General features: G+C 47.3%; 9 protein-coding genes across 9 annotated transcripts; 4 read left to right on the plus strand and 5 right to left on the minus strand.

Moving 5' to 3' along the window:
* Positions 1–766: 766 nt before the first annotated feature.
* PV09_05871 (serine hydroxymethyltransferase, cytosolic) lies at positions 767–2,844 on the minus strand. Its single transcript, XM_016359433.1, has 3 exons — positions 2,593–2,844; positions 2,124–2,539; positions 767–2,067 (listed from the first exon to the last, which is right to left on the minus strand). The coding sequence occupies exons 1-3, from the start codon at positions 2,626–2,628 to the stop codon at positions 1,104–1,106; spliced, it is 1,416 nt and encodes a 471-aa protein (XP_016212682.1). The 5' UTR covers positions 2,629–2,844; the 3' UTR covers positions 767–1,103.
* A 356-nt stretch (positions 2,845–3,200) lies between these two features.
* PV09_05872 (uncharacterized protein) lies at positions 3,201–6,079 on the plus strand. The gene has a single exon (XM_016359434.1). The coding sequence runs from the start codon at positions 3,271–3,273 to the stop codon at positions 4,165–4,167; it is 897 nt and encodes a 298-aa protein (XP_016212683.1). The 5' UTR covers positions 3,201–3,270; the 3' UTR covers positions 4,168–6,079.
* On the minus strand, positions 4,829–5,671 carry PV09_05873 (uncharacterized protein; the record flags this gene model as incomplete). The annotated part of the gene is made up of 1 exon (XM_016359435.1): positions 4,829–5,671. The coding sequence occupies one exon, from the start codon at positions 5,669–5,671 to the stop codon at positions 4,997–4,999; it is 675 nt and encodes a 224-aa protein (XP_016212684.1). The 3' UTR covers positions 4,829–4,996.
* A 662-nt stretch (positions 6,080–6,741) lies between the features above and the next one.
* PV09_05874 (uncharacterized protein) lies at positions 6,742–7,476 on the minus strand (the record flags this gene model as incomplete). Its single annotated transcript, XM_016359436.1, has 1 exon — positions 6,742–7,476. The coding sequence occupies one exon, from the start codon at positions 7,474–7,476 to the stop codon at positions 6,742–6,744; it is 735 nt and encodes a 244-aa protein (XP_016212685.1).
* Positions 7,477–9,171: 1,695 nt separating this feature from the next.
* PV09_05875 (uncharacterized protein) lies at positions 9,172–10,613 on the plus strand (the record flags this gene model as incomplete). Its single annotated transcript, XM_016359437.1, has 2 exons — positions 9,172–9,662; positions 9,714–10,613. Exons 1-2 carry the CDS (start codon positions 9,333–9,335, stop codon positions 10,611–10,613), a joined length of 1,230 nt encoding a protein of 409 aa, XP_016212686.1. The 5' UTR covers positions 9,172–9,332.
* PV09_05876 (small nuclear ribonucleoprotein Sm D1) lies at positions 9,671–11,484 on the minus strand. Its single transcript, XM_016359438.1, has 3 exons — positions 11,318–11,484; positions 11,214–11,263; positions 9,671–11,160 (listed from the first exon to the last, which is right to left on the minus strand). Exons 1-3 carry the CDS (start codon positions 11,329–11,331, stop codon positions 10,850–10,852), a joined length of 375 nt encoding a protein of 124 aa, XP_016212687.1. The 5' UTR covers positions 11,332–11,484; the 3' UTR covers positions 9,671–10,849.
* Positions 11,485–12,439: 955 nt separating this feature from the next.
* On the minus strand, positions 12,440–14,462 carry PV09_05877 (uncharacterized protein). The gene has a single exon (XM_016359439.1). The coding sequence runs from the start codon at positions 14,379–14,381 to the stop codon at positions 12,603–12,605; it is 1,779 nt and encodes a 592-aa protein (XP_016212688.1). The 5' UTR covers positions 14,382–14,462; the 3' UTR covers positions 12,440–12,602.
* Positions 14,463–14,545: 83 nt separating this feature from the next.
* On the plus strand, positions 14,546–17,381 carry PV09_05878 (uncharacterized protein). The gene is made up of 5 exons (XM_016359440.1): positions 14,546–14,692; positions 14,754–15,037; positions 15,089–15,428; positions 15,476–16,480; positions 16,530–17,381. The coding sequence occupies exons 1-5, from the start codon at positions 14,600–14,602 to the stop codon at positions 17,298–17,300; spliced, it is 2,493 nt and encodes an 830-aa protein (XP_016212689.1). The 5' UTR covers positions 14,546–14,599; the 3' UTR covers positions 17,301–17,381.
* A 283-nt stretch (positions 17,382–17,664) lies between these two features.
* On the plus strand, positions 17,665–20,238 carry PV09_05879 (uncharacterized protein). Its single transcript, XM_016359441.1, has 4 exons — positions 17,665–18,018; positions 18,080–18,215; positions 18,266–18,780; positions 18,830–20,238. Exons 1-4 carry the CDS (start codon positions 17,965–17,967, stop codon positions 19,850–19,852), a joined length of 1,728 nt encoding a protein of 575 aa, XP_016212690.1. The 5' UTR covers positions 17,665–17,964; the 3' UTR covers positions 19,853–20,238.
* The last annotated feature ends 241 nt before the right edge of the window (positions 20,239–20,479 follow it).

The raw sequence follows: 20,479 nt of genomic DNA on the forward strand, positions 1-20,479 counted from the left end.
CCTCCCTCCGACGTTGGCAATCGACATTGGGTGAGCTGAAATCGTCCCAATTAAAAAAAAAAAAAAAAAAAAAAAAAAAAAAAAACTATGGACGTGAGATTTGGAAAGCTTCGTCTTTGTCCCCCAATTGCTCTCAGCGCGCTCCTGCTGTGACAGCCGTGAAATTGAGAATGCCACCGTTCAGGCCAAACATCCACCGCTTGACTGAGGATCCGATTTTTGTCCGCAATTGAAAAGTTGCGTCTACAACAAAGCTCTTCTTCGAGACTTTTATTTGAACATTCGTGAAGGAAGAACCGTACCGCTTCGTTGCTTCGAAGCTAACGTGATTTCGAGAGCGTATATGCTTTAGGAAAAGAGCGCACTCGGGCTGTAGTGAATTGGAATGCTGAGTACCCGATCATTCGTTGCAGCCAGCTCCACCATTCCCAAATGTTCAACCCTGCTCATGTCAATGTTCATGTCATTGACATGAGAGCGTGCCTACGTTAACATGAAATGAGGCCAGGGCCGATTGCTGCTCCTAAGCCGTGCGATCACGCGAACCTAGAGCCTACCTACCCTTGAAGCCAGATTTGCCAATTTGCTGCGAAGTATCAAGTCGAAAATTCGGTAGCTTGAAAGATTTCGGGTACGATGTCAACGAAGAACGGCCATGATGCTGATCTAATCAACCTACTGGTGAACTTGAAATCCAGTTATCAATATCAAAAAAGCTAGGTGGGCTTGGTATAAGGTTCGTATGGATGAATGCAAGGCAGTTCTCGTGAGCAAGGGTCTTGGGGTGGTCTTGTTAAACTTTGGCGTTCCCACGGCGTGATTCCGAGTATAATCTCATCATATACACCATTATGAAGGTATGCATGCTCTAAGAATGTTCTCAAATGCTATATGCTTGATAAGATAAGTATAAATCACCATCGCACACGTGCCTTAGAATAAGATGCGACTAAACGCCTATCCCCACCCCGCAGTGTTGAAAATACATGCGACGCCGAGCACTTTTGTTGAACCGTAAGTCATATGCTCACATGCTTTTGAAAAGCCTCACTGGGCTATTTGCCTCATAGAACTGCAGACGGAAGCTGATTGCCTACCGTCACTTATACTGGCAGAGGGAAGCTACCAGCCCAAGAGGCAATTTCCTTCTTCAAGCTGTTGATCTCTTCGATCTTCCCACTAGCAACCTCCGCCTTGAAGTCCTTGAGCTTATTGGCCTCCTTCGGCAGCTCAGCCTGAATCTTCTTGCATAGTTTGATGCACTGATCAATGTATCTCGCAATGCGTTTAAAGTCTTCCTCGCCAAGCCCACGACTTGTCATGGCTGGTGCACCGATACGGATACCCATAGGGGTGAGGGCTGACTTGTCGCCCGGGGTGGTGTTCTTGTTGCAAGCAATGTTAACCTGCTCGAGGACGGCTTCGACGCGGGCTCCATCGAGGGAAATGGGCTTCAGATCTAGAAGCACCATGTGGTTATCTGTACCATCCGTGACAAGCTTGTAGCCTAGTTGCTTGAACTCGGACTCAAGGGCTTTGGCGTTCTTGATAACCTGCTCCTGATATTGCTTGAACTCAGGTGTCTGTGCCTGCTTAAGGGCAACGGCCAAGGCGGTGATGGTGTGGTTGTGAGGACCTCCCTGATGACCTGGGAAGACAGAGAAGTTGATAGGGCCCTCCAGGTCATAGAGCGTCTCCTTTCCAGTCTTTGGGTCAGTGCTGCGAACTCCCTTGCGGAAGAAAATCATAGCACCACGAGGACCACGAAGCGACTTGTGAGTGGTGGTTGTGACAATGTCAGCGTGCTCGAAGGGAGTTGGGATGACGCCCGCGGCTACAAGACCAGAGATGTGTGCCATATCTACCATGAGGTAGCAGCCGACCTTGTCGCAGATTTCGCGGAAGCGTGGGTAATCGAAATTGCGGCAGTATGCAGATGTTCCCGCGACGATAACCTTGGGGCGATACATGAGCGCATTTTCCTCAAGACGGTCGTAATCGATGAGACCGGTCTCAAGGTTCACGCGATATGGCAGAGTTTCGAAGTATGTCGAGACGGCTGAGATCCTATATGCATTTGCTTAGTCGATCTTCATCAAGGCTTTCGCGGCACGGAGCCATACTTTCGCTGTGGGGTCTGGTAGCCGTGACTCAAGTGACCACCGTGGGGCAGGTCAAGGCCCATCAGTCGGTCGTGTGGGCGCATAATGGCTTGATACACCTGGAGATTGGCTGGTGAGCCACTGAGAGACTGCACATTGACACCCCACTTCTCCGGGTCGAGGTTGAACGTCTTTAGGGCTCTGGCCTGGCAGAGAAGCTCAACCTGGTCAATGTTCTCGTTTCCGCCGTAATAGCGTGCGCCGGGATAGCCTTCAGAGTATTTATTCGACATTGGAGTCCCGAGAGCATCGAACACGGCGCGAGAGGTGACGTTTTCAGAGGCAATGAGAAGAATGGACTCTCGTTGACGCTGGATCTCTTTCTCAAGGATAGCCTGGACTTCCGGGTCCGTCTCTTTAAGAGACTTCTCCATGAGCTGATGGCTGGTCAACGTACTTGTCCACAAACTACGGTTTCAGGTTCACATACGTCCTGGTGCGACTTTGGAAGCGCGTAAGTAGCCATGATGTTTGGATTTTACGAATGTCTTTGACTCAAAGTCGGAGAGAGTAGAAAGGCGGGGAGGTGCAAAGGACCTAGTGCAGCAGGAATTGAGAGGGTACAACTAGCTAGATATGCGACAGAGAGGAGGCCCGTGTAAGAGAGAAGGAATTGGAAGGATTGTACGAGTCGACGCTCTCCTGTGCGGTAGTGGTGTATTTTTTTTCCCTTGCCTGAAGGGATTGGTGCAGCTCCGATTGCGGGGCACAAGAGGTGTGACACCATAGTGAGCAGTGATCCGCGCCTTGCCTCGTCCAACCGCCACACCACTGGTCAGGCCGCCCTCAGCCTTGCGCCCAGCCCTGCACCGTGTGCACCCCGTCGAGTGCGATGAGGAGTGCTGAGATGCCAGGGACGACACGACAGACCCTCGAGCTCCGACGGAACGATGTGGTTCTTCGCCTCGTCGTCGCGCTGTGCACGCCTGACCTCACGTTCTCGCTGCTGCCAGAAGGGCAAGGCTGCCAGGCATCCCAGCCCGCCCACATGCTGTCGACGGCCGTCCGCGTCCGGAGAATGTCACCTCATTCGTGTAACGCATCCCTGCTGTCGTGAACGCTCGAATTGAGCAATCCAGTCCTTCTTTGGCCCGCTCATCTGCTCGTGATGGCCTTCAAGCCTTCGTCTCTCATTGAATATGCTCTCCTAGCAATTCCACTCTATCTTTTTGCCATATCGCCTCTTTTGCGCATTTTCTTCCCAGATGTGGCCAGCTCCACCACGAGCTCGTACCAATCCTTCGAGAGGACGGATAGCCTCATAATTCCTGATGACACGTTGCAATGCCCTCCTCATTCGTATGCCACCCATATAGCTCATCACGAACCGCTAGTCATATATGTCGAAAACTTCCTCAGCGATGCCGAAGCAGAACACCTTGTCGCTCTCGCTGAGAAGTCGTACCAGCTGTCCACAGTATTCACTGGTGAGGCTGAGTCATTTGACCCTAAGATCCGGAACTCAAGTAAGGCGTTGCTCGCACGCGACGATGTCGTGCGATGCATTGAACAGCGTGCGCGAGAGTTTCAAGGCTGGAGGAAGGATGTATATATCGAGCGACTGTGGGCGCAGAAATATGAAGCTGGAGGCCACTATACATACCATTACGATTGGAGCGGTGACCTGAGCCACAGGAGTGGGGGGAGGCTAAGCACATTCATGGTATACCTCAGTGCCGACTGCGAAGGTGGCGGAACGAAGTTCCCAAGATTGGGAAAGCCCGGGGAAGGGAAGTGGTGCGAATTCGTGGACTGCGAAGCGAAGGATGAAGACGGCGAAGGGGAAGGTGTTGTATTTAAGCCACGAAAGGGTGCTGCAGTGTACTGGGAGAATTTTAGGCCTGACGGAAGAGGATACGAGGAGACATGGCACGCTGGACTGCCTGTTAAGAGTGGGACAAAGATTGGTTTGAACATATGGAGTTGGTGGCAACCAGGCTATAGCGAGGCTTTGAACAGGCTAGAGACGGAACGTGAGGCGAAGACTTCCCCGGACGAGCTGTGACAGCGAGAACCTGCCATAATGACTCAAGTGTCAGCGCCGAAACCTCCGTCTAAGGATGAGTTGCGGCACATGTCTCCGCCCAAGTCCACCGGGCCGAACCCAAAGCTTGAGAGGTAACCAAAAGAACCGTGATACTGGAAGACCTGAAGATGGTCAGGCAGGTCTAAGAACTGACGCGAACCTTCCACATAAGTTGCGAGTTGATGCTTCGTAACGAGGTTTTTGGCAAGTTAATAAGGAGGATCTTTGCGCTCGTAATGGCCAGACCACATACTGTGTCAGTCGGCCTCCAGTCCTTTAGTGAGATGGTGAGGCCAGTGGAAGAGAAAACAGACTTTGGCAATGATGGTTTTGTGGATGTGGCATGGCTTGATACTGACAGTAACAAGCTAGCATCGATCAGCTCCCAAATTGTCCCGTCCTACCTCTGCAAATAGACTAAGGAAGTCACGGGCGCACAAATGTACTTGCAAACAAACCTCTTGCGTCGCAAAGCCGACGAGGGATGTTGTTTTGCTATATCGCAACCTACAAAGTTGCATGTCCTTGGACGTCCCATGTGTGCTGTGGCTCTCACCGTCTTCAATCGAGCATTGCATCGAGTCTGTAGAACTCAACATTTGAGTGAATGGGCGGAAATTCAGAAAGCATAAAACACCAGTGTGAAGAGCCATCACGAAGACGCAGTGTTGAATTTTGAAATCTGGACAGTGAAGCTATCTCTTCTGTCTAATGATCAAGATTCTGCCCGTCGAGAAGCAGAGCCGCAGCCTCGTCGATTCATCCACGAATTTCCTGTTTTATCTGCTACATGCTTCGGCAAGCAAACTTAGAGCGACTCAGCAAAGTCTGCAAGGCGAAGAAGCTTCTGTCCCATCTCACCCCAGCTCACCATTGTCGCTCGATCCAGGTCAGCAACAGCATCTTTCGCCAAACGCTTCAACTCCTTAAGATCTTCCACGACCTGGTCGCTCTTCAGCTCTTCGATCCGCTCCTGAAGTGTTACAACTTTCCGCCTCAGGCTCAGTAGCTGTTGTTCAAGAGCAGCTTTGTCCTTCTTCAAAGCTTCCTCCGATCTTTGCCACCTGGACCTCCAAACGCTATCGTCGCCTGATGCCAGTCGTATTGAGGCTGCCTCCTCCTTAAGTTTGCTGATTTCCTCTGTGCAACCAGCGTGCCTATCTAATCGAGCTTTCTCGACAAGAAGCTTGAGCTCTTCGATCTTACTGTCTCTCTCTACGAGCGCTGCTCCAAGCTCAGCTAATTTTGCTCTGAGCCGTGGTGCATCCTGGGCAAGCGAGGCAGCAGCCGAATCGTCGAAAGTTGAATACTCCTTGATTACTGCTTCCAGCTTGCTTGTCCTGTTTCGGAGAAGTTCTATAAGCTCTTCTTGGTCCTGAATGATGTCTTTGTATCTGCGAGTAAGGGCGGTAAATGTTGCGATGTGTTCACTTTCCTGGTTGTCAAGATGCTTAAGTTGCTGGTACGTGATCACATTCGCCATCTTGTGATTGTTTGACCTAAAATCTATCATCAATGTTCATATCCGGGTGGTCGAAAGTTTACCTCGAGTTTTAGGTTTTGCATGTGTCTAACCCTTGCGCGGACCGTTTATATGGGTGATCTTGAGTAAGGTGGACCACAGCATTGAAATGCGCATTCAAAGTGCTTTCATGATAAATATGGCAAGTTAATGAACGAATCACGGCTTTGATCGGTTTTACGCAACTAAACTATATCACATGTTACGCTCAGCACATTGAGCCTGTGGTCTTTCTAATCTGTCTCGCTTAACGTCAGGCCAGAGTTCGAATCCTGCGGCAAATTTCAATCATCAGTCAGGTTTCTTTGTGTATAATTAATAATAAGATGTCTGAAAGATCATTTACAGAATAAATTAGAACAACATGAACCAATAAAGAGGAATATCTTTGCTAGGACAGTGAATATCACATGTCCCCGAGACATTTTGAATGTATGTACAAGGAGCAAAAAGTGCTATGTTTAGTAACGTGACTTTATAGTCGGGTATTCGAGGAGCATAGAGAACAAAAGAAGATACTATTCATGCTAACCTCTTTCCCACATCCACGCCATATCTCTTGCACTGTATTAATTCCAATGAGGATCAAATATTTCCGCAGTGTCGCGAAAGTAATACAGAATAATTTGAGCACTTATGATTCAGTAATTGTTTGTTCAATATGTCACCCAAGGTGAAGAAAATTTACAGAACTGCGAGGCTTTGAAAGACAAGATTAATTCATGACTCTTTTTTCTACAATGCAGAACCATGAAACCCAGAGCTTGTCTGCTTGCAAAAAAGAGGTGGTAATATTCAAGACGGAGAACCTTCCTGGCTGATTTCTCTAGAGCTTTCACGGAAGGGCAATCGGTGATCAAGTACCCGAGGACGTATTTCTATGTACTGATATGGTTCAGATGCATGAGTCTTGAAGAATGGTTTATCAAAGTCGCTACGGGAAAGTAAAGTGCTGAGTCATTCAGCTATAGATTTTGCGAGAACCCATAACCCTTCGAGAGTTTTCGCGAGCATGAGTTCAGATAGCACACTTAGAGCTCCTCTTGCTTGGTATTCTTCTCATCAAGCACCTCTTTTAGTTTGAGCAAAGCAAGGCTCACATCTCCAAATCCTTTTACGAGACCGGCCCCTTGTTGGACCATTGTCCTTGCTGCAGTTTCCAATGACAGGCAAAAACTGTTATGCTGATGGACAGAGTTCGAGCTATTAGGTACTGAAGTGGCCTCTGATTCAGGAATGTTTCTTCCGATGGCTTTGCTGAGCGTGGAAATGTACGGTCTGGGCGATGGGATGTCAAAAGAGTTCGGGGACTTTGAAAGCAGTCTAGATGTCAAGCTTTTGATCTTAAGCTCGAGTTCTTGTACGCGATCTTCAAAACGCTTTCGCTCTTCCATTTTTGACTGACGAATTCTTGATAGTTGTGCGCACTTTTCATCAAAATTCTGTTTATGACTGAGGGCGATCTTGTTGGCGATGGCGACTCGTTCTGTCAGGTCGGTAACTTGTTCTTTCAGACTGGCAACCTCGTCTTTGAGCGTCCTAGCTTGAATGCAATTTTGAGATTTCCGGCGGAGACACTTGACCTTGGTCTGAAGCTTCTCGATATCCTCGTCTCTGATTGAGATGAGTGTTTTTAGTTCATCGACCTCCACCTGCGCGGAACTAAGTTGTTTGGTAAGTAGGTCTTGCTTCTTGATAAGCTGGTCAGTCCACCGTGTGAAGAAGTCATGAATGTCACCGTCTGATTGAAAAGACACATTGTTCATGTTAGTCATTGAATTAGCGGAAGCGGAGACCATAGACCGAGCTATCAGCAGTCAGTAAAACAGATTAAGAGAAGCAAAATGAACACCCCGAATAGAGTAACAGCGATTGCAACAAAGATAACAGTTACAATGATCCTTGTTTGTTGGCTTGTGCTGATCATGGGTATTGAAATTCACGTACTTCGACGTACTGTTGAGATTCCACACTCTTGCTTGGGCAGTTCTTCTCCTGAAGCTCGGCAACTGTATTGATCTTCTATTTTAATCGTCGGTAGATTATTGCTGTTTTCTTTGTAGGGTCGAAAAAGTACATCGCTATCACATAGATTGAAGTATGTGTCAGGTCTGGCAATGTGTAGTTTCGCGCCTGATTGATTGACGTCCGTAGTAGTCCGTCCCCGTAGGGATCGCTTTGTACCCAATATAAAGGCATGGTGCTCGTAGCCATGAACGTCTCTCGATATGAGGATCGCAGAAAATCTCGCTTCAATTGTCCTCCTATTCGTTTCCGGTGGTTCTTGATTTAACTTAGACGCCGAATGATTGACTCTACACGCTTTGAAATTTGATTCTACGGCTTCACAAGTCCGCGCTTCATCGGCTTGCGAAATTGATGAAGAGTTCCATCTCATTTCAGGCCTTGATTTTGGAGGCAGTCCCCGAGATGCGCGGATTTTGTTAATGGTTGATGCATTTGGAACTGGTTTGAATTTCGATGGGCTTAATGCCACACCATATGGGCTCGAAATATAGATAGGCCTGTGCCTAGATATTGTGGAATCGTCGAGTTTATCCATGCTCTGCTTTAGATGTGACACTGGCATAAGTTCTTCTGAGGACCTCGGTGGAGGAGATGAAGAACCGAGTACCCTGGAGCAATCTGTTTCTCTTCTTTGAAGACACTGGCGTTGGTTGTCATGCCCATGCATGGAACATCCACTCGTCCATTTATTCACCATGGTGCAGTTCTACGGTTTCATTCCGAACAACATAGGAGCCTAAAAAGTGAGAATACCGAACTTTCAAGACATCTGAGGCACACGGTTGAATTGCAGTGCAATGTTGAAGATAAAAGTGTCCTGTGGCATCTGTTGAACTTTACGCCAATTCCTGAATTAACCGACAAATACCTACGGAAACCGGTCACCAGAGCAAATATTCACGCCAATGCACAGCCAAAAATGATAATTGTTACCCAGCAAGGAAACTCTAAACTTTTTGTTCACATTTATGTTCAGCCATCCCCCCAATAGTAGGTTATCATCTTCCAGGAGAGCCTACGATGGCAAGCAGGTTTCTGTTGAAGCTCTTCCCGGGGTTTGGACCACATTTAATGATCTAAAGACAATGAGATGAACCGTGTATGTCATTAACGAACGGCTGAACAAATATGTAGTGAAGGCCTCGCGTTGCGAACGTATTTGTGCGTTTCGTAGTGCAACGATGACCGTAAACAATGCCGCCGCAAGCGCTACATCCTTACGATGGATAACCTTCTCGCGAAGCAAAAGGAGGTATACGCAGACGAGAAACTATGCCTTGGTCTATCATGCAGAAGTAAGGTGAAAGTTGTTCCGCACGTGCCGCATGCCCTCTTGACAAGGATTCCAGAAGTGGATCGAATTCCCCTCACTTCTGGATGCCAGATGCAATGGTCTATCCTGATCCGGGATCAGTACGCAAGCACGCCATAAAGCGTGATACCAGCAAATTACTGATACCTCTGCCAACATGAATTAAGGGCCTTGTATTTAATTGTGTATGAACGACCCAGTGCTGATTTCGATCGATAAAGAACTCAGGTGACTTGATATTTTGTTGCAGTTGTGATTCCTGTCCGAGGCGTAGTAACTCAAATGGCCCCGGGTGTTCTGGCAACAGAGTCTGTTCGATCTGACAACGCCATCCCTCGCTGGGAGAAGACACCAAATGATCAGGCTCCTCGGTCAATTTTCCCCGACGGCGTTCGGACCAGTGGACAGCACGAGCCGTTATTCGATTTAATAAGACCATATTCAGAGTTCCCAAGAAAGATCACGGGGCCGACTGTGTGGAAGCGGGAAGACTATGACGACAACAACACAGGGCGATGGACACATATCTTCACCGACGACGAAATTAAAGAGCTGGGGGAAACAGCAGAGCAATTTATCGAACGGAACATACCGTTAACTGGAATTTCGAAGGTATCAAACCCTATCCTTGCCTTCTTATCCTTGTCACTGACACATCTCAAGTCTAACTTCCCTCTACCCAGACTCTCAAAACGGCTGGAAGACCTCCGCAATGATCTTATCAATGGCAAAGGCTTCATTCTTTTCAAAAACTTCCCAGCAAATGAGTGGGGCACTCTGAAGAGTGCTGTTGCCTACATGGGTCTTGGCACATATTTCGGCTATTTTCTGTCTCAAAATGGCCGCGGGCACGTACTCGGCCATGTTAAAGATACTGGCGAAGATGCGACCCAAATCGACAAAGTCCGTATCTATCGCACTACTGCTCGTCAATATTTCCACACAGATGATGGGGACATCGTTGGCCTGCTCTGCCTTCATCGAGCAGCCGAGGGAGGCGAAAGCGATATAGTATCCTCACACCACGTCTGGAACACATTGCAAAAGGAGCATCCAGATGTTGCGGAACTACTGACAAAACCAATTTGGTATTTTGATCGTAAGGGTGAAGTTAGTGACGGTCAGAAACCGTACATCAGAGCCGCGGTGTTCTATCTTGAAAGACCAACTGAAGGACGCGAGCCCAGAGTCTATGCAAAATGGGATCCATATTTCATACGATCTATGTGGCGCTTCTGGGAAGCTGGTACTGTTCCGCGACTCAGCGATGAACAGGACAGGGCAATGCGGATCTTGGAAGATACTTGTTATAGACTGGCACTGCACATGGTATTGGAAGTTGGCGATATCCAGTTCTTGAGCAATGCACATGTGTTGCATGCGAGAACAGCATATAAGGACTACCCGCCACCGGCTCCGAGAAGACATCTTTTGCGGCTCTGGCTGAGTACACCAGAGGATGAAGGTGGTTGGTCCTTGCCCATGCCAGACGCCAAGGAGAAGAAGAGAGGTGGGATTCAGGTGAATGACACTGCGCCACGCGCTCCGCTTGACGCTGAATAGCTTCGAGTGTCACGAAGTTATCGCATGCGCATCTATGTCTAGGAGCAATATTGAGTGACAGTAGCTTGTAATTCAAACGATGCTACTTACTGCAAATGTATGCAATTTACTCTCCGTGAGAGGCTTTTTTGCAAATCCATTCGCAAAGCGCAAAGCCCGGTCTTTGCGTCGGGAACAAAGCGTTCGCATATTCCTACTCCCGTGACGCCGTTGTGGTATACCCAAGTATCCTACGCCTAGAACCCTCTTCCTCTACCCCGCCCTCTACCCCGACCTCCTCTACCTCTTCCTCCGCCTCGTCCACCACCACGACCACCACGCTCTGCATCTTTCCGTTGCTGATTCTTCTTCGGCTTTGTCGAGTCATCTACGAGCAGTGTGTCCAATGGCAAGGAATCAGGAAGAATAAAATAGCGGATTGTAGAACCACGAATGTTGATAGTCTCTAGCGAAATGGGTTCCTTTCCCTTGGGGGTCATTTTAACTGTCCTCAAGGCCGTGTTCATCTGGGGGGTGACTGAAGCGATCGTGCCGTGGACGATGGTGCCTGTTGGTTATTAGAGAAACATGCATTTGGAGATTGCAAGAACATGCGCGTACCATTCTTCAATTCTATTGTCACAGTCTCATTGGTGCATTTCATGAGAAATCTGGAATCACGTTAGTTCTTACATATTCACAGAAGAAAGCGAATTCATCCTCACCGAACTAGCTTCATATTTGATGGTGGAAGCTGAATTAGCCACCAATTCAGTCTTTTGATTTTGTGGTTCCAAAGATTTCAAGCGTATTCAAGCTTCGCGCTCTCACATCAAAGTCAGTTCGAGCTCTCAAAGTGCTAGGCTTGTCTAGACGCGGTGCCTACGTTTCATACGGACGATTCGAAGTCTTGAACTTTTTGCCTGAACAGGTCCGTTGCTCCGTGCACACTTCTGCCTGGCACGTGTCGGGCCACAAGGCAGTAAATAGCAAGTACCTCATAGTAGAGTATGACAGCCCAACCCTGAATTTGAATCTCACGTGAGTACTGTCTTGTCGCGCTGGTTAAGTAGGCACAAGAATTGTGCCTGAATTGCTCTTGATAAGGCGAAAACATTGTTAAAACAATGGAGTTGATTCTGAAACTAATTTTCAGAACGGTTAGAACTAGTTCCATTGAAAGCCGAACTAGATAGATCTTGGAACTAGTTCTATCTTCGTTGCATTTCGATATCATCCATCCTGATGCCAGGGAACTCTTTATCTTTCTTAAGCCTCAATCTTTCAGTCTAATACTCTTCTGTATACACTACAGCAAAAGTGTCTTAACTTGTGTCGTATGTTCCAAGTCAGCAGCGCTGTTGACCTTTCTAAAATTACCAATAGAGTTACATATTCAGATCTACTGTCTACTTCTAAAACTCGGAATACGAACCTGGTCACCAGGTGGAACCCGTGGGAAAAATTTCACTTCGCAATTACTGGGCTTTCGAACAACCGGCTTGCCAAATTCTGATCTTTTATGGAAGGCCGAATTTTGACCGGGTGCACTTGACGTTCTGTCGTAGCTCAAATACAACGATCTGTAAGTTTTCTAAATGAAATGGCATGTTGAACGAGTAAAGATAGAAACAATCAATAACTTATCGAAAAAAAAATACAATTGACCTGTCTGTTGACTGAGAACTCATCGGACAATGTCTAGTCTCATTGCACAACGGCACTGGATGACCAGGATTCAGTGCTTGGCTTTGGTCTTTAGTGACTTTCTAAGATGTCCAATATCTTACAGTATCTTCATACTTTTTATAGTCAAGGAATCTCAGAAGCACGTAGCCGTTGTTGCGCCTCGACCAAGCTGCAAATTGGGACTGTATCCGAGATTCATGAAGACTAGAAATTTCAATGATTACTACATGTGTTTGACTGGTTTTTCGAGTTCTGAGTGTGATTTATGCATCGTTAGAGTACAAACATACTAATTTACTCAGAAATACAGCATTGCTTGGACTATACAGCAGAATACACGGCAGTAGTACTTCTTCCACACTCGATACGCTGCTCCATCTCTACCCATCGCCCGTTAATCTGAACCTTCTTTTTCGGCGTAATCTGAAATCGATGCACTTCTTTACTCCTCCCTTTTACCGCATTGTCTTCCGCCTTTTGGTCTAGCGGCTGGATGTAAACAGGAGTGCTGACATTGTTCCTCTTCCCTGTACCCAGCTGGAAATACTCATTGTTTCCCCAAAAAACAATGTCAGCGCCCCAGTTAGTGTCATTCTCGCTTGTCTTGTTCGAGGCGTTGAGGTATGTCACATTATCCATGATTGCTGCTGCATGAGTTTGACCAACACTGAGATGCGCGAGGCGGATAGGGATGGTTCGTTTTTTCACTTCATCATACTCAAAAAGGCCCGAGAGACTGGGTATCTTGGTCAACGAGGATTGGACGTGTGTCCAACGACCGTTTGCAAGGTTCCCCCAAAGTCCTTGACCACAAGCCCAGGTGTCCGCTGTCACGAGTCCAAGTTTTGCTTTTGACGAGGCCGATTCTTCGGATGATGAGGATGCGACGCGCGTAGCGTCTATAGTGAAATAAGAGTTGTTCCCACCAGCCGCCACACCTGTGACCTTTGGCACTTGCGATGTGCCTGCGTAAGCCTGCTGAATAGGAAGAAGGGAGGGAGCATCGATGATGGAGGATTCGACATTTAAGTCTAGGCCAAGCTGGCCAAAGGAATTATCTCCAAAGGCAAAAACACGGCCATCTTTATCGCTAGCTAGTGAGTGATAGTCACCAGCTGCTATGGATGTGATTTTAAATCCATGTAGCGTCCTGATCTCATGTGGTTGGTCGTATGCGCCCGGTGGACGGGTTGACCATGTCAGGCCGGGTATGCCTAGCTGACCATGCCGCGGAAAGTCTGAGGATCCTGCTGCGGCAGAGTATAAACGGCCTTTGGATGTCATGAGAAGGACGTGTTCGAGGCCACCAGCTATAGCTGATACTTTTTCGCCCCATGTCAGATTGGTTGGAGTAAGATTACGATAGCTGATAGCTGACCGGGAGCTTAGAAACGGGATCCAGGATGCTTCCAAAGGCTTTGTTCCACTTTGCTGTTCGTCCTGCGACGCTGGCACAGAATAGACGGCGCCATCATCAGAAAGCGCTATTATCCTATCTCTTGACAACGCTAGACTCCTCAGGTTCTTGCCCGTTAGCGTCTTCTCGGGGACCGAGAAGTCAGCTTTGTACCCAGAGCCCCATTGTAGCAAATCACCTTTCTCGTCGATGGCGGCCCCGAAATTTCTGTCAAGCTTCATGTCTCTGAGCAGCATCCCGTCAAAGAAGGGTATTCGCCTAGCAGTTTTGATGAATTTCTCATTGGAATCAGGTGCAACAACTCTTCCGCTGTTCGAGCCCCATGCATACACGCCAGGGTTCTCCCAGCTCTTCTTTACTTGCACATGCTGCGACGATATAATATCTCGATAGTCTTCCTTCGATGTTGCTTGTCTTCGCGGCTTTTCAAAAACAGGTGTAGGGTCGGATTGTTCGATTTGGTCTGCAACTACAGTCGTAAAAAGAAGATTCTTCGAAGCATATAATGAAACAACTGTGAACGAAATTGTACCAGCTCCTATAACGTATTTTCGTATCGTCTGTGAATTCGTGCTGCTGGAATATGCTCTATCGGATTGCAAGATGGACTTATTCATCTGTAGAGCACCTCTTTTAAAGCCAAAGCCTCGAGAGGCAGATCTTGCCCAGGATCGAGTAAACATGGTTATTCCCCATCTGCGTGCGCTTCAATTTCGGTAGAGGAAAGGATAATTATCAAGTGCTTAAGATCAAGAATGTAAACGTCACGACAGTCTGGGGAAAATGATCATCAGCAGGGGTCCGCGACAGCTCCGATGCGGAAAGCCCACCACAGCAACTCGTCTGGCCTCAATACATAATTCAAATCGACCTTAGGCCGGTTCCTACTTTCCAACGAACCATGAATGATGATGGCTGGTACTCGAGCTTTGTGTCGCGTGCGAATCCCACAGTAATCAGCAAGTCTCCTTCGCAGCGCCGCAAGACAATAAATGTAAGACACGCACCTAGCTTGCGTTCCTTCTTCCGCTGAACAATTCTGATGCACCATGCAGGAGGACATTCGAACCGACGTCGCTCCCGTAGAAGCACTGTTTAAGCCGGTAGTTGATAAAATCAGGCAGCAGGAGCCGCCAAAAGCTACAGTAGCGAGAAGGGCCAAATCTTATAGCGATTTCTACGATGTCGTAAGGGCACACATTAAGAAGGAAAATAAATTAGAAAAAGAGAGAGAGCGAAAGAAACATAGGCGGAAGCAAGTCAAGAATGACCTCGAGTTTGGGTCTTGGTATCATGGGTTACAGAACGACCTCTTGGATGCTAGCCAGGAAGAGTACCGGTACGCAACTGAGTAAGAATGTCGAGCCATATGGAAGCTCATTGAAAATAGATTGTACCGCGATCAGCTTCACCTTGCCGAGGAGCACCTAGAATCTCTGCTCAACGGGACCAATGCAGTATTGCAACTTCTAATCAACCTTTCGAATAACTTCAGGGAAGTGGAAACACAGACTACCTCGTTCCAAGCACAATGCGAGGATTTATTGAGCGACCAAAATCGAACAATTATGCTTGCCAATGGCATAGCTGAGAACTTACAGTTTTATACGTATCTTGAACCAATGACAAGGCGGCTAAATGCTCCTGGGGCGGGCAGACTAGTTGGAGGCAGGGAATTTTCAGATATGTTATCGAACCTCGATACTTGCTTAGAATACATGCAAGCTCATGTAGGTAATGCTCAGGTGTTATGATGGAGCACGCTAACATAATTCAGCCCAAACATCGTGAATCAGCCAGCTACAGATCACGTTATCGTTTGCTTTTAACCAGAGCACTGACTCTAATACGAAATCATTTTGCCAATTCGCTCAAAGATGTCGTTGCGGATGTTACGAAGCGCATAGCTGAAAGACAGCTGAATGAAACAACGCAGTCGGCACTGCTGTATGCTAAATTCCGTGTACCTGCTCCCGAGATGAAAGCGATCGGCCTGGAGATACAGAAAAGAGCCATTCTTCCAGAAGGCGCAGAACCAGGCTCAGAGGCTGAATACCAGAGCCTCATGAACGAGCTCTATCAAAGCTACGGAGCTGCGCGGGGAAAATTATTGCGGCCCATAATCAACAAAAATATGAGCGAGATCGCAGCTAGCCCCAACACATCAAAGGATCTTGTTTCCTTCGCAAGAAGCAGTATAAGTTTCATTCGTGGAATATGTTCCGATGAATATGACCTGTGGGGCGAATGGTTCGCATCTGACGCCGCTCTGTATTCATTCCTCGAAGAGATGATGGACCCGTTCTACGATCAGTTGCGACCCCGGATTATACATGAGACACAAATCCAAAAGCTGTGTGAGCTTTGTACTCTAATACAAACTAGATATATGGACGACGAGGATGAGGACGAACCAAACTCACCTGGGCCCCCAAAGCTAGACTTTGGTCATCTGATCGCGCCTGCACTTGAAGACGCGCAATCCAGGCTTGTTTTCTTGACTCTAACGACTCTGCGCAATGATATTGAGTACTATAAACCGAAGCCAAATGATCTAGATTATCCAACTAGGTCCAGTCGTGCACCGCAGTCTGGCTCGAGAGCGAATGGTCCTGTGCTGTCTGGCCGCAAAAGTACAAATGGACCCTTTTCGAAGACAGCATCAATCGCGGATGAAGATAATCCGGACAGAGATCTGATACTCGCATCTTCGCTATCAGACTGCTATCCAACGCTACCAAAGGCTGTATGGCTTCTGAGTAGAATATATCGCTTGGTCCATGTAAGTCTAGCGAGAACAAGGCGTTTCGATTTGCTAACGCGAATCCCAGTCTTCCGTCTTTGATGATCTTGCACACCAAATTGTGCACCAAACTACCCTTTCGCTACACCATGCATCTACTCTTATATCGAAACAAGCATCTCCTACAGATGCGCAGCTTTTCCTCATCAAGCACCTCCTCACTCTTAAACAACAAATCGTCGCATTCGACATCGAGTTCGTCTCTCCCGATGTGCAGTTCGACTTCTCTTCTGTAACTAACACGTTCTGGGAACTTCGCTCACGTGGTGGGCTCTTTAATCCTCTAAACCTTGTTAGGCTGGTTGGGGGTAGCCTCATTCCCAAGGTTGTTACGAACATGCTTGATGCGAAGGCCGAGCTTGACGGTCGCCTCCGAACCGTAATAAATGATTTTGTAGACTCGTTCGCCGAACGCATGACCAAACCACTACAATCACGTGTCAAGGATGCTAGGGCTGCCACTTTGGAGGTGCGCAAATCGCTTGAGAAGGACGTTCCATTTTTAAGGAAGAAATTGGAGGAGTATATCACAGATCGAAGAACCAAAGAAACGCTTGTGGCAGCTGTCATGGACAAAGTGGTAGAAATCTACGAGGATTGGTATGACGAGTGGAACAAGGGCTCTGTCGGAGCGGGAAATGCTGGGAGAAAAGGCAAAGGAAGGGAGGATGAGGTCTGGGGTCCTGGCGCTTTTGGAGAGTGGGCTACAGGAGTGTTTGATGTTGGACGTCTTAGCTTCTTGGACGATGAAGATGCCGATGGTGAAAGCCGAAGAAATAGTGATGTCAGTAGTCTCTAGAATCATTGACCCCAGAGTTATCGGGAGTTGTTACAAGACTTCAAAGCAATACAAGAAGATCGGGCCCGACTGAAGTTAACAATGTCCCAAGGTGGCCTCAGCCATGCTACTGCAATGTCCAAGTTGCGTGCTGTACTATTTGTGACCATCATGACGAAGCTTTTGAGGATAATACATTGGTCTTGAATTCCGCCCGAAATTTTTGCACCTCTTTTCCAACGCTAGCCTGAGCTACCGGCTCTGGGAAGAGGTGCTGTGTTATTGACAATGAATGACGTCGCTAAGTCGGTGGCGTGATCGTAGTTCGATGAAGTTGTAACCTTAACATGAGGTTGAACTTGTAAAGGGTTTGATCGCGGCTGGATTTTTTTTTCTCAACTAAATCATAAGATATATTACGCTTGCTTCTATTGCTTGCATGATTGTGTCAGGATATGATTGTGCCATTGTTGGTTCTCGACAGCCATAGCTCTGATCCAGAGGCCGTAGCTTTCCGCCTTATGCGCAAGTACCTTACACATCATTCGTCATAAGCTCCGCCGAAGATATGCAGAGATCAGCCATATAAAGCTTGACCCAACAGCTGCGTTCTCGAGCTCAACACCTTTCCACCGTATATTTTGCAAAAAGCTGCTTCGATTTGTATCTCTAAAACGTCACTGCAATGGCATTAGACATTCGAACGAGTGAATTGAAAGAGCCAGTCAACGTCTCTGAGGTTCGCACGCCTTACCTCGAGTGTAGCTGCGGTTTCCCTGCTAACATGTGATTGCGTCTAGTACCTATTTCGGAGATTATATGAAGTGGGCATCAGGAGCATCCATGGCGTACCCGGCGACTACAACTTAGCAGCCTTGGACTATATACCAAAATCTGGGTTGAAGTGGGTTGGTAATGCAAATGAACTAAATGCTGGTTTGTTTCTCTTCACGTACATAAAGATTTCGATCCTTAACACAACATAGGCTATGCAGCGGACGGATACGCGAGGATCAAGGGCATGGCTGCCCTTGTCACCACATTTGGTGTTGGCGAACTCTCGGCTGCGAATGCCATTGCGGGGGCATACTCTGAATACGTTCCCATTGTGCACATTGTCGGCTATCCTTCTGTGGCCTCTCAGAGAGATGGCGCATTGCTCCATCATACGTTGGGAAATGGTGACTTCACCGTCTTCCAGAAAATCTTCAGCAATATCTCTTGCGCGGTTTCTATGCTAAACGACCCACACGAGGCTGCTATGTTGATAGACAACGCCATTCGAGAATGCTATATTCATTCTCGGCCCGTTTATATCAGTCTACCAACGGATATGGCCCAGAAGAAAATCGAGGGGGCTAGGCTTAAAACCCCTATTGATCTAAGTTTCAAGCCCAACGATCCTGATGCCGAGGATTATGTGGTCGATGTTATTACAAAATACTTGAAAGATGCCCAAAACCCTGTCATTTTGCTCGATGCCTGTACTATACGGCATCATGTATGTACTTGCAACACAAAAACAAGACCATGATGCTAATTTTGAACAGGCTGGCGATGTGGCTAATGAGTTCATCAAAGCTTCTGAGCTTCCAGTTTTCGTCACTCCTATGGGAAAGGGAGGCGTCGATGAAACACTCCCAAACTATGGAGGTGTCTATGCCGGCAGTGGCTCGAACGAAGGTGTCGCCAAACGAGTGGAAAGCTCGGACTTGGTTCTCACGCTTGGAGCCATCAAATCCGACTTCAACACTGCCGGTTTCTCCTACAAAATATCGCAACTCAAAACTATTGATTTTCACACGTACACAACCAAAGTCCGCTATTCTGAATATCCCGGTGTCCGTATGAATGGTGTGCTGAAGAAGCTCACCCAGAAGCTAAAAGAGGGCTTGAAGCTAAATGTGCATCTTGGTTCGCATGAGCCAAGCAACGAAATGCCACAGAGAGAAAAGGACTCTTTGGAAAGCACCATCAACCACAGCTGGCTATGGCCACGACTAGGTCAATGGCTTCAGGCTGGTGACATCATCATCACCGAAACAGGAACATCAAACTTTGGCATTTGGAATACTCGATTTCCAAAGGATGTAAAAGCTATCTCTCAGGTCCTATGGGGAAGCATTGGCTACGCCACAGGTGCCACTCAGGGTGCAGCACTTGCTGCTAAAGAGATGGGTATCAAACGATCGATTCTATGGACTGGCGACGGTTCGTTCCAGCTGACTGCTCAGGCTGTCTCCGATATGCTGCGAAACAAACTTTCTCCTTACATTTTCGTCATCTGCAATGATGGATATACTATCGAACGCTTCATACATGGTTGGGATGCCGAATACAATGATGTCCAGCCGTGGAAATACAAGGATCTTCCAGCTGCTTTTGGCGGACGTACAGAAGAATTTGAGACGTTTGCCGTAAGGACGAGGGATGAACTGGACAAATTGTTTGAGGATGATGATTTCTCGACGCCCAATGGCAAGTTGAAATTCATTGAAGTGTACATGCCAAAGGAGGATGCTCCTGAAACGCTCAAAATGACAGCAGAAAGCGCAGCGAAAAGGAACGCTTGAGGCTACGCGGATTCATGTTGTACCCATGACTCTGCTTACTGTTTCTGCTTCATAATAAATTTAATGTTTTGCAAGTTTGGGCCTAGGTCGAGTCCACATTGATAGTTCAAAATGGATGGATTATTTCTGTGCAAAAGGTCTGTTGGCTTTACGACCAAGTAAGCGGTGAGGTAAACCTGCAGAGGTCTAATCATGGTTAAGCAATCCAGCTTTGCTCATTCTGAGACTCGTATGCACTGAAGTCGGAAAAGATTGCCATTGAGGGGTGGCGTGAAAGTGCTACAGAGGAGTTATGTAACGAAAAGAATGGTTTTTTTATCAATGTAAGACATCGTAGATAGTTTCATAATCCAGAGAATGTTATAGCTGATGTTGGCATAACCTAATTATGACGTTTCGCGCAAGATACTCGAAGAATACTCTGATCGGTGTGGAACAACCGACTAAGCTCGCAGAATTCAAGAACCATCGAAAAATTAGGAAACATTACCGTATCGCATGATACATACCGGAATTATCGCCTCGACTCAAGTTGTCCGAAATATCTTCTTGCATGCACCCCTTTTCGGAGTATCAATGAAAATTGGCGATGTTTTAATCAGGTGACCTTCTACCACGGACACCGAT

The sequence above is a fragment of the Verruconis gallopava genome (assembly GCF_000836295.1).
Source record: "Verruconis gallopava strain CBS 43764 unplaced genomic scaffold supercont1.19, whole genome shotgun sequence".
Lineage (NCBI taxonomy): Eukaryota > Fungi > Ascomycota > Dothideomycetes > Venturiales > Sympoventuriaceae > Verruconis > Verruconis gallopava.

What these genes read in the sequence shown, in the direction of transcription:
- PV09_05871 (XM_016359433.1), bottom strand. Translation starts at nt 2,628, where the DNA reads ATGGCTACTTACGCGCTTCCAAAGTCGCACCAGGAC. An exon ending in TTCCAAAGTCGCACCAGGAC is followed by an intron (nt 2,540 to 2,592) that starts GTATGTGAACCT and finishes ACCAGCCATCAG; the next exon opens with CTCATGGAGAAGTCTCTTAA. An exon ending in TACCAGACCCCACAGCGAAA is followed by an intron (nt 2,068 to 2,123) that starts GTATGGCTCCGT and finishes AAATGCATATAG; the next exon opens with GATCTCAGCCGTCTCGACAT.
- PV09_05872 (XM_016359434.1), top strand. Translation starts at nt 3,271, where the DNA reads ATGGCCTTCAAGCCTTCGTCTCTCATTGAATATGCTCTCCTAGCAATT.
- PV09_05876 (XM_016359438.1), bottom strand. An exon ending in GACAATAGAATTGAAGAATG is followed by an intron (nt 11,161 to 11,213) that starts GTACGCGCATGT and finishes AATAACCAACAG; the next exon opens with GCACCATCGTCCACGGCACG.
- PV09_05877 (XM_016359439.1), bottom strand. Translation starts at nt 14,381, where the DNA reads ATGTTTACTCGATCCTGGGCAAGATCTGCCTCTCGAGGCTTTGGCTTT.
- PV09_05878 (XM_016359440.1), top strand. Translation starts at nt 14,600, where the DNA reads ATGAATGATGATGGCTGGTACTCGAGCTTTGTGTCGCGTGCGAATCCC. An exon ending in AGCGCCGCAAGACAATAAAT is followed by an intron (nt 14,693 to 14,753) that starts GTAAGACACGCA and finishes TGCACCATGCAG; the next exon opens with GAGGACATTCGAACCGACGT. An exon ending in GAATATATCGCTTGGTCCAT is followed by an intron (nt 16,481 to 16,529) that starts GTAAGTCTAGCG and finishes CGCGAATCCCAG; the next exon opens with TCTTCCGTCTTTGATGATCT.
- PV09_05879 (XM_016359441.1), top strand. Translation starts at nt 17,965, where the DNA reads ATGGCATTAGACATTCGAACGAGTGAATTGAAAGAGCCAGTCAACGTC. An exon ending in TGCAAATGAACTAAATGCTG is followed by an intron (nt 18,216 to 18,265) that starts GTTTGTTTCTCT and finishes AACACAACATAG; the next exon opens with GCTATGCAGCGGACGGATAC. An exon ending in CCTGTACTATACGGCATCAT is followed by an intron (nt 18,781 to 18,829) that starts GTATGTACTTGC and finishes AATTTTGAACAG; the next exon opens with GCTGGCGATGTGGCTAATGA.